General features: G+C 40.1%; 1 protein-coding gene across 2 annotated transcripts in view; it reads left to right on the plus strand.

Annotated features, from left to right (window-relative positions):
• The window catches only part of AKR1A1 (aldo-keto reductase family 1 member A1), a 29,534-nt gene extending 24,158 nt beyond the window's left edge, over positions 1-5,376 (plus strand). For both annotated transcript variants that reach the window (XM_048497142.1, XM_048497141.1), the window contains exons 8-9: positions 3,702-3,788; positions 5,097-5,376. In XM_048497142.1, the coding sequence (XP_048353099.1) occupies positions 3,702-3,788; positions 5,097-5,162 (153 nt within the window). In that variant the 3' untranslated portion in view covers positions 5,163-5,376. The remainder of the gene's footprint in view (positions 1-3,701; positions 3,789-5,096) is intronic.
• The last annotated feature ends 6,488 nt before the right edge of the window (positions 5,377-11,864 follow it).

The raw sequence follows: 11,864 nt of genomic DNA on the forward strand, positions 1-11,864 counted from the left end.
CATTAAAACAGGCAGAATGCTTTTAAAGGAGGAACCTACTTTGCCCAGATGCTGGGAACTTCTGCTGGGACCCAAGCTCCCCTGTAAAGTAGACAGTAGGGAGTTTGAAGATGTGTTTGCCAGCCAGCTATACCTTTTATATTTTTAGAGCTATCTCACTGGGCATGACAGCTGTTTTCCATGTATGTGCTCTAGCTTAATCTGTAATAAAAAAGGTTCTTCCCTGTTTTAAGAAAGCAGACTGTGATTCAAGTCCTACCCACATGCCTAAACCAGTTCTAGAACCAAAGAACAATAATTGAGGCGTGGGGCTAAGTTAATGGAAGCTCTACCCTTTGTACTTGCTCAGAGGCATCCTTTTCAGGGTTACCCAAGGCACTGGTTATGTGATAGGATGGGTTTTATAATTTCAGATGGCAGCACAAAGACAAACACACTGTGTTTGTGTGTGTGTTAAGCATCATCAGGTCACTTCTGGCTTATGGCAACCCTACAAATGAATGGCCTCCAAAATCTCCTATTGTTAACAGCCTTGCTCAGGTCTTGCAGACATGGTTTTACATGAAAGAATCATGCAACATGCATGTAAGAACACACAGGACCAGGGTGGGTTTGTGACAACATCAACACACTGCAGTGAGTAGACCAGCTGGCTTCTAGCCCCCCTACCTTGTTTGGAGGTTTTAATGTTAGATAATGAACTACTGGTTAAGAATATCCAGGCCTTTCAGTCTAAATGTTTGTTTGTTTGAGCTTGTGATGGTTCTCCTGTGCTTTAAAGTGTGTTTCCTTTCCTTCTTTATTCTTGGTGTACATCTGACGACCCAAATTCACTATCTGCCCTTTGTTTAATAAAGCTTTTTAAAATTTAATTTCAAACATAGTTCTCATGTTTAATTTTTTTTTCTGGATTTAAATGAGAGTATTGAAAAATCTTTGATGTTTCTCCTAACCTTTAGGCAAAAATGAATCTCTTTAAACATTATTTTGATCTATTGTGTTGATAAGCAGGTGTGTAGCTCTTGCAAACATGATTATGTGTCTGATCTGCACATCCTATTGGCAGTAGTACAGATTTTCAATCAGATCCATGCAAATAGCTACTGCTTTTGATCTGCCTGTTTGACTTGCAAGTCTCCCTTAGGAACATGACAACCACCTGGCTTATTTAGAAACTGCTCCCTCTGGGATGACAGGAGGCAGGATTAGGATGACTTTCTGCAAGGCTAATGTGTTCTTCTAAACTTGCCTTGAGCAGGCAACTTCTGGGTCTGAGCCAATTTTTTTTAAAAAAAGAGTTGTAAGAGAACCCAGAACAGTTGTTCTGTCTTTGGTCCTACCAGTCCCATCCTTAGTGAAATTTCTGTTGAAAAGTGGAAAAACATTTTCCCCTCTGTAGTCTTTCTCCAAGGTGGCAAAAAATTCATTAAACAGGGGAGGGGAAGAAAGGAGAGCATTTGAGTCCTGGAAAATTTCAAAACGAACGAGAGCTGCAAAAAGAAAATGTAAGAACAGGGCAACTGAATAATACAATCCATGGGGTTGCAAAAATGTCTAAATATCTATCTTAGAAGCCAGGGGAGGGGGGGTGAAGAGGGTAGTTGTTAGAATGTTGGATTAGACCCGAGAAGGCCCAGGTTTGAATCCCTACTTACCGTGAGAGTCACTGGGGCAATACTAGTCATTCTAACCAATGTCACAGATTTTTATTTAAAACATATTTATGCCATCTTTCCACCCAACTCAGGGTCCCTAAGAAGGCAAAGATTAAAACTGCCCACCTATTAAATTAAACCAGCTTTTAAGATACACACACACACAATTTTAAAACAAATAACTTAAATAAAAATATAAACACACAAAGAGAGGGGATGACCAATGAGCATTTGTGTGTGTGTGCATTCTGCCAAGTCACAGCTGACTTGTGATGAATCCGTAGTGTTTTCAGTGCAAGAGATGTTCATGGGTGGTTTGCCTTTGCCTTCCTCCGAACCATGACCCTGATGTTCATTGGAGGTTGCTCATCCAAATTCTAACCAGGGCTGATCTGACTGCTTCTGAGATCTGACATGATCAGGCTAGCCCATGGCTACCAGGTCAGGACAAGAGTTAGTGAGGGAACTCCAAACAAAATAAAAAGCCTTACTCCACTAGCAGAAGACAACAGTAGAGGGAGACAGATGAATCTCTTGGCAATGGAGTTCCAAATTTACAGGGCCATGACCAAGAAGATTTTTTTTATTGCCACCTATCTAGGCACTGATATGTGGCTCACCCAATATGGCTCTGAAGGTGACAGCACTGTCAAGGTAGGATGGTATGGGACTAAACATGAAAGAGGGTAGAACTATAAGGATAACATGAAAGAGGGTAGAACTATAGATACTGCCCTGAGCTATGTGGAGGAAGGGTGGGATAAAAATTGATCTGCAGGGATTTGATGTGTTGTACAATCCATGGTATGAGATGAATGGGTATAGTAATTCTAAGCTGAACCAAAAGATACAGAAACCATGTTATTAGCTGCACCTGAACCAAGAATTCCACATTTCTCATATCAAAAACAACTATTTCCAGGCTTTCATGGGTCAATTCCCCACGGTCAATTAATTGCGTGATACACAAAATATCAAGGTTTCAGCAAAAACTCCCCACTGCTGAACTTCCGAACACGGATTCTTCCCGGTTCTGGCGCTCCCTCTCCCCCTTATCGCTTGTTTTTTGAGAACCTGCATGGAAGTGCACCTTTTTAAAAAACATGCGCCGAAGCCAGATCGGTGGGCAGGATCAGGGGACAGAATCTAGGTTTATTTTCCCATCGTAGGGGGTGACATGGAGCCTTCCAGCCAATCTGAGCGCAGTGAGCTGTGCGCGATGCACACACAGCCTTTTTTTTTGCGCCAGTGGTGGCTACATTGAAACATGACTGCATGGAACGTGATTTCTGTGCCAACTGTAAACTAAAATTAGACTTTCAGGCCAATGCAGCTGCGTGGGTAAAGAGTGCCGAAAATGTCGAAGCCACGCATAAATGTAGCTTAGCGTGAAAAACAGCTACCGTTCTATTTGCGCATGTGTGTGGTGACGTAGCTGCGTAACAGCCTATCAGGATGAGGAAGAACAGAGCCGCTGAGCAGATCACACATTCGATTTCGTGATCGTGGGGTGTGTTGCATTGCTTGAAACCACAATAGACATTGAGGTCTTCACTAGACACACGCTGCAGTGGGGAGGGAGAAGCCACAATGAAAAGGTGCTGTTTCTTTTGAAACCTGGTTGTATCCGCCTTCAATTTCTCAGTGGGGAAATGGCCTTATTCAGGGCACAGTCAGGTACCCCAGTGTGTGGTTTCTGCGTGGCAGCTGAGTATGGAAACCTAGGTTGTTGAATTTTTCAGATAGAAACAGGATGAACATCTTGCTGGAAATCCTTGTTGAGATTCTTAAACAAACCGGAAATGAGCTGTATTCTATATATATTGTTCAATTGATATAATAACTGACAATTGCTTAAACTGGGAGAGGGGCCTGCTAACAATTTTCCATACAGGAGAATAACTAAAGCAAAGTAGACTTTTATCACTGATCTTTTGACCTGGGTTCTTACCTTGTAAGAGAAATATACGTTAACAGCTACTAAAAAGGTGGGATAATGTGCAATTATTAAAACTAAACAATAAAAGCATTTATCTTTGGTTTTAGGTGTTTGATTTCAGTCTGACAGAAGAAGAAATGAGATCTATTGGAAACCTGAATAAGAACTGGCGATACATTGTGCCAATGGTCATGGTAGTATTGTCTATACTTCACTGTATAGAGCATTTTCACTATATTTTTAAACCTACTATGAATGTGTTTAGTGTTCTACTTCTTCAGTCAAATCCTGATTTTTATGCGTACGTCTCTTGGTAATTGGTCTTCCATCAACTACTCCTTGAATAAAAACTGCCTGAGCAGAACTCAAAATGACTGATTACATAGCTGAAAACAATTAATATTACATCATAATCTTTTGAGAGTAGTATTGGCTAGCAGCAAGATACCCTTTGCTTTAATTTCAAAAAGAAGTATCCTGTAAACTTGGCCAAAATCTCTGCAGAAACTTTTTAAAGCGTGCAGAAGAGCTGCTTCAGATCTAGTCTAGCTCCATCTAAAAGTATTTCTATATGATACTATTTTGGGTTACAACCTCTGTGGGCAGCTTAGAGAACAGATAGGTCTAATACTCTAGGAAACTTCTTGTACCAGTAGCACAGAGGAGGAAACCTTCTCATGCAGTCAGGTTGATCCATGTAGTCAATTGTTTTGAAATTTTTGTGGTCTCCACATATTGGTTCAGACACTATTTTTAACTTCAGCCACAACATTTGCATCACCTATGAAGTAAGTTTAAGAAAAACAAGGAGCTATGAGCAACAAATATTTCACCACCATGTAATTTCTTTCAAAGCTGTCTTGTAGGAGAGGTTTGTATGGCTGTTTTTATCCGAGTTCAAGTTTCTTTAAAAAATCTTAATAAGTGTACGTAATTATTTGTATTACATGTCCTCTGGTGGGTCTCAGGACATGAGACAGCTATTTAAAATTCTGGATAGATGAATTTTTTTCTTAAATATAGTAGATAAGAGGAGTATAGCATTTAAACTTCCTCCCTCTCTGCTGAAATATCTTCTTAATCCTTGGCTGATACTTTATTGTTTCACATTGTCTCTTTCAAAGCTGTTTAAAACCTGCTTTACTTATATTTTTATATAATATATAATAAAAATACCATCTTACGAAATGGAAAAACAATTCTAGTCCAAATGTCATCATCCCCATTGGTTTTCTGTTTGCATTCTTCAATTTGTCACTATATTTAAAAAAAACTGAGTTAAACAAAGACTGAAAGGAATGCTGCTTCAGTAGCCATTGTCTTGTGCCTTATTTGTTACAGCAGCAAGTGTTGCTGTTGGCACTAACAGAAGCATCAGTTCTAGAGGCTGCCAAAAGAAGAGAGAGAATAGTTTTGCCACTACTTGTCAATAAATGACTGAGAAATCTAGTTGCCTTTGAAACTTCAGCACTTCCTTTTAACTGTCTCCTTCCATTTTACAGGTGGATGGCAAACCGGTAGCAAGGGATGCTGGACACCCCCTCTATCCTTTCAATGAGCCCTATTAACTCCTGCAGTTTTTAAGCCAACAGGAGAAAAAGCCATTCAGTGTTCTTTTTTGCCACAATTTTTGCTATATTGGAAAAAAATTCAAATCAAATGCTTTTTTCTATAGTGTTCTTTTTTATTTTTATTAAATTGCACATATTTGTTAAAGATGTAAGAAGGTAGTATGTACTTGCTTCAAATTCCAAAAAATTAAACTTTCTGTTAGATCTTAAATGATTGTGTGTTCCTTTGTTTTAAAACCTGTGCCAAGATCACCATGGAAATAAAAATACCTGTGGAAGGAATAGAGAGAAAATGTCATGAAGCAAGTGAATGGTCTAAAAACTAAAATAGCAGATGCATAAACCAATATAGTCTTTACACCAAAATAAGTAATCCCTATTTTTTGACACATTTAAAAGAAGAAAGACATTTCAGAAGATGTGTCAATATACTGGAATATTTTGTCAAGTTGTATCTTTAGTTACTAGTTTACACTCTTTCCCTCCAGGAAAGAGGTTATTTGAAATATTACAACAACACAACCCCAACTAAAAGCAAGATTCAAATGTTTCATTGCTGAATAACATTCCTGAATATTTTGGAAATTCCTTTATAGCAGTTTTCTGCTAGGCTTTTTCCGCTTGGGCGGACTAGAGCACCTCAGGGATGGCAAAAACGCCGTCCCTGGGGAGGGGTTTGCATGGTCGCCGCTGCTGCATCGCATTAGTGCCAGCTTTACCACCTCCAAGCAGTATAAAGATGCTGCTTCCGAACCTCGCTCCCGAGGTTTTTCAGAAGCAGCCTCTTCCAACCGTCCCTGAACGGCGTACCTCACGTCGCAGAGGCCAGGGGACATGCCCCCCTGGCCTGCGACTCCAGAGCCAATGCTCCAGCCTGCTTAAACTGAAGTAATTCTTCATAGGATTGTGCTAGGAAAGGCTGCCACCATGTGGAACATAACCGACATGTCACCAAAGCAAGATGAGCAGAATAATGCTTCATACCCTCCTCCACATGAGGATCCTGCCTCCTTCAGTGGATCCCATAAATCCACCCAGCTTTTATTACTGCACCTGATGTTTTCTTTTCAGACATTTTGGGTTTTTTTCTGGTTAGTTGTTCCCTGAAACATTTTCTTACCATACTTATAATCTTTAGTCTTTTTTTGACCTTTTTCTAGATCATTGCAAAAGCATAGTCATAAAGTGTCAGATAAATCATCTTACAATACCATCATAAACAGGTGGTTTTTTTTAGTATGTTTCTCTTCCATTTGTGTTTAGCATGGGGTCGGGGGGAGAGAACCTACCTCTTTCTTTAAGAGTGTTTCTTAGACTGTTCAACTACATGCCCATCCATTCCAATATTAATCGATCACAAGGGAATGAGAACAGGGCATGTGTTTCTGCTTGTGACAATAACCCAACAAGATAGAAATTAAAATGGAAAAATAATACATAATTAAGGAATATAAAAAGTTGTGATCAGCTAAGAGTTTAATTGCTAAGTTTAAAAAATCTTGAGACACAAAACCAAATGCATTGTCATTGTTGTTATACATGTGTGAAAGTCTTCTTGCTCCATTGCTGAAGGTTCACCAAAACTTGGATCATGCTTTTTCAGACCCAGAGTACCCCAGAAAGCCTCCAAACTGATTCCACACACATCGTGTTCCGACTCCTGCATAGCTATCAAAATACAAACCATCAACTTAAAAATATCTTTCGAAACTTACAGCCTCTTGTCTAAGAGCCAAAAACCCCCAGACAAACTCAGATATATTGATCTCCAGAGTACTGCCACTTGTTGGAAATAACCATTTTAGGAATGAGGGTAGGTAGAAAGGTTTTGACAGCCACTGTTTGAGCAGAACTGTGTTCCCATGCAAACCTAGTAGATATCAACACCTTTCAAACTTCTGTTAACTCTCCCCTTCTTACTTTATGGTCATTGATCAAATAAAAAATTAGCCCCTGCTTTTATACTGCCCAGCTGATGGTAGGGGAGTGAATCTTAGATGGAGAAAGCAGTGCTTCCTATCCAGCTCTTCTGTTTTCTTAAGTTTATTGTGTTAATAGTGTTGCTTACACAGGGGTGCAAAGCTAGTCTATACCTATCAGCATATTGCCAATGACCTTATGCCCTGATAAGTTTATAGTCAAATTCTTATTTCAAAGCATGACAGCCCCCAAATTCCCTCTTAACATAAATTCTACCAATCATTTTTATTCCAAGGCAGGGCAGGATACATGGTTTCTCCATTCTTCATCTCATACTAAGAACTCTGAGGCAGGTTAAGCTGAAACAGAATGACTAGTTTGAGGTCACTCAGTAAACTTAATGTAATAGCGGTTTGGGTTGACAACAGCCCAGAGTAAAAAGTGTCCTCTGTCCTTTTAATAAAGGTTTAATATGTGGATATGAGCAGCTAAAGCTTTTCAAGACATGGAAATAAATAACCACATGGTAAATAACATTCCAGTAAGCTGCTATTAAAGAGACAGGGCATTTTTCCTCCAGACTTTTGGCAGCATAATCCCAAATACTTGTTCTACTGTTTTAGAAACTTTCCCTCCTGCTCCTCCTGTTGATAAGACTGGTCCTTCGGGACCAGTGGTGGGATTCAGCAGGTTCACACCACTTTGGCAGAACCGGATGTTAAAATGATGTTTGTAAACAATTAGTTGTTAAATTATTTGAATTCCACCACTGGAACTGGTTGTTAAATTATTTGAATACCACCACTGTTCAGGACCATGTTATTGTGATCACAGCTGAAGGACAATATAGAAAACACACAGAACTGCTTCTCTATAACCATTGTCAGTCCTAGCAGCTTGTTCATCTGAACTGTAATTTAACAATTTGCCTTGCAGGAAAAAGAATTAGTCAAGGAGCTGGAGACCTAAAACATGGCTACTAATATCAGCTGCTAATTCTACGTGTCAGCCCCACAGTTTTCATAAACCAACCTGGCTTCTGATACCTGTGGCATAGGAGCCATCTGTCACTCATAAGCAGTTCAAAAGAGACATTTTCCCATTCCTTTCCACTTCAATATACTGGAACCAAAGAAGATTACAAAGAGTGAACTGCTGGCCTGTGACAAATGGCACTACTCGGAGGGCTAGAGCCAAAGCTCAAGCAAGTATCAACAGCTGCTGTTGGGGAGGGAGAAGTAACAGTAACTAGAGTCCTGTACTGATGAGGAAATGTTCTAAGGTAACACATAAGGTAGATTGAAGAAGAAGGCAGTATAGAGCAGACTGTAGTTGAAGGAAATGCAAAAGCAGAAATAAGGAGAAGCACTTGCAGAACATGTATATTATATGCACAACCCCATCCGTCAAGCTCTCAGTCTTAGAACTTATAGCAGTCTTTTCTAGGTAGTACATTTTAGAGCAATTGGCAGATTAATCATTATTTCTCTAGAAGGTCATAATTAGTTTTCTCTAAATTGTACAAGTGTGTAAGGTAGTCATACTGATCCACAGAAAAATGCCAAATACAAATGCCATGTACCGGTAATAGCTTTCAGTAGATCAGTCAAAATCACAAATATACTGTGGTAGCTTTTGGGATATCTGGGACTCTCCATCCCGCAAGACATGCAGTACAGCAAAACAAGGGAAAGGGGAAAAGAAAATAAGTTTTCAAGGTAAAGTGAGAAAGCCTCCAAGCTACAGTTTGTTGACTCAAAAATACCAGTTATGTTAAAGACTGACTGGCTTAGAATAGTATTAGAGTAAAAGAAGTTGCACCAAAGGCTGCTGGGAAAAAGAAGAAAAACATGGCAGTCTCCCTTTATGACTATAAAACCAGATGGGTTGCCAGTGCTAAAGCTACTTAGTAAGGCTCAAAGAAATCTCTCAGGCCCCTTCTGCACATGCAAAATACTGCGTTTTCAAACCACTTTCACAACTGTTTGCAAGTGGATTTTGCCATTCCGCACAGCTTCAAAGAGCACTGAAAGCAGTTTGAAAGTGCATTATTTTGCATGTGCAGAATGAGCCTCAGTCTGTATTGAATCCAACTTTAAAATATATTATTCTTAGAGCAGGAGAAAACCTTTTAACTTGGTAGACATGTATATCATGTGGCCCACCAGCTGCCTTTGGGAGCTCACATGCTGGTCTGTTAAGGCATTTGCAATCTCAGATCAAAGAGGATCAAGATTGGTAGCCATAAATCGACTTCTCCTCCATAAATCTGTCCAAGCCCCTTTTAAAGCTATCCAGGTTATCTGCTCTGCCATTTTCTGTAGTAACTTCAGATCAGTAACTTCAGTAAGTACAGATCAAACTTTACACAAGATTTCACATAGCCCACATTCGACTCATTATTAAAACTGAGTGGGAGCATTGTTGTCATTGGTAGGAATGCCCTATAAACATTGCCTTCCTTGCAATTCAGGGTTGTGAGTTTATTCCCCTTAGATTTTCAAGAAATCATCCTTGAAATAATTTGTGTGAGCCCCAGACTAGCATATTTAATCCATATATACTCACTACTAGGAACAGACACATGAGTAACTAGAGTATTATAAAAATAGTTCCAGAGGGGTAAAAGTTCTTCTTTCTTCATGGACAGTCACTCAGATAAGGCCACAGTCTGATGCATATTTATGACTTGATTTCATAGCTAGTTGACTGCTCCTAAGTGGTTTTAGGTTTCTTGCATATGGTCAGGCTGCATCTTTCAAAAACCATTAAACATAGAGGGATTTTTGTTCTAAGATCAGGCTGCTCCAGATCAAATGATGCTACCCCTGCAGCTTCAATCTGCCTTCTTGATAGTTTATTTAAATTGTTAATTTCTGAAATGAGAGATGTTTCATTTGCTCTGGAAGACACACCCAGGAACCAGAATTTTATACTCAGAGGTTGCTGTATAGTCCTTATTAATAGAGGTTCTTGTATTGCTGGGAAACCACATTCTGTGGTATGAGCATAGGCATATCTAGGGGGAGGTAAGACAGGGCACATACCCTGGGTGTCACCCCTTGAAGGGGGCACTAGCCCATGTCCTGCAGCCTCCAAGCAGCCCTTGTTGAACTGCACCCCACCCTGTACTCCATATGCGGGACACACAGTTGAAGCCAGCCAGACTGAGATCAGGGTTCAACTGGGCTTGCCCTACTCCTGAACTCCATGTTCAACACTGAGCTCAGCCTGGCTGGGATGAGCTTGATGCAGGCTCTGATACTCAGACATCTGAAGGTCTGAATTTTGTCAGTGGACATGGGCTTGGTGTTATGTTTCCATGATGTTTAGTTTAGGTCTTGGGGATACAGATCTATATTGCTGACAGAAATGCAATTTGTATATGCTCAGAGACAATGTATATGAAGAACAAAGTGGCTGTGATTATAACTAGCAGCATTAATGTGAACAGTTGGACTCCACCCAAACACAGATTTGCATTCACCAATGCTGCTGCTGCTGCTGCTGCTGGGTATGAAAATGTGAATCACTCCCTGGATTGATAAGCCCCACCCGCAATACATTACTATCAACCACATCTTTGCATAACAAATTCCACCCAAACACTTACTGATTGGTTCCCCACCCTGGGACATGGACAATATATACCCCAAACATTCCCTTCTCTCTGGACACAGTGTGTAACAGACTTCCCTCTGTGATACACCTCTGAAGATGCCAGCTACAGATGCAGGCGAAACATTAGGAACAAGATCCACCAGACCACAGCCACACAGCCTGAAAAAACCCATCAGAACCAGTTGAATCCAGACATGAAAGCCTTCGACTGTTACTTGTACAATATTTATGGGGTGCTCTTGCTGTGTTATCGTACACACAACATCCCATGCCATGTCCCTATCATGAACTTGACCAACTTGTTTGAAAACAGCTGCTATTCGCATAGCTCTGTTCTGTGGTCTCATTTGGCAATGCTTGAGTATGCTGCAACCCTGTGATTAGGTGGATAGATATTAACAAATACTTATTTTTGGCATTTTGGCCCCACATTTTTATTTGTGTAATGTATAGTCTGCCTTTCTCACAGAAACCCAAGGCAGACACACACAGTGAGTCTGTACAATCAACATTCAATAACCACTGCATTAGGATTTTAGAAATTTGGAACCACCAAAAAAAACTAAAGCAATAATCAACATAACATACTAAACGCAACAGAAACTACACAGTAGGCTCCTATTTACTCCCCATCCGATTTTATTTAGGAGGCAACGTGCAATATATTAATGTAAGTGCAATCAGCAACTGAAATACAGATTTCATAGTGAAAATATAGTGATGCTGCAAGTCAAAACAGTAAGAACTCGTATGAGGCAATGAGGTGGGCTCCATCTGGATCTTTTGTACAGCCTGAAATATACAGCCTACAGCGAATTTGTACTATTTCAGTGGATGGACGCTGCTTGCTTTGCAAGATTTCACATTACACCTATGGGCTTCGTTCCTGATACTACATTTTTCAACATGCCTTTAAAATAGAGTAGTTTATACACGCTTGAGCTCTTTGGACTACATTTCCCTACGTACCAATCGCGCTGCAGAGAAACATTAGGTTCCTGTCGCGTTGTGGCATATAATCAAGGGTTTCGATGTCATCTCTTCGAAACTACAATCCCCGCCATGCTTTGAAACCGCTTTGTAAGATTCGATTCGCCAAGGTTTGCGTGTAGCTCGCAAGGCATGTTGGGAGTTGCAGTTTCTTTGACTGAAGAACGT

The sequence above is a fragment of the Sphaerodactylus townsendi genome, linkage group LG05, assembly GCF_021028975.2.
Source record: "Sphaerodactylus townsendi isolate TG3544 linkage group LG05, MPM_Stown_v2.3, whole genome shotgun sequence".
Classification (NCBI taxonomy): domain Eukaryota; kingdom Metazoa; phylum Chordata; class Lepidosauria; order Squamata; family Sphaerodactylidae; genus Sphaerodactylus; species Sphaerodactylus townsendi.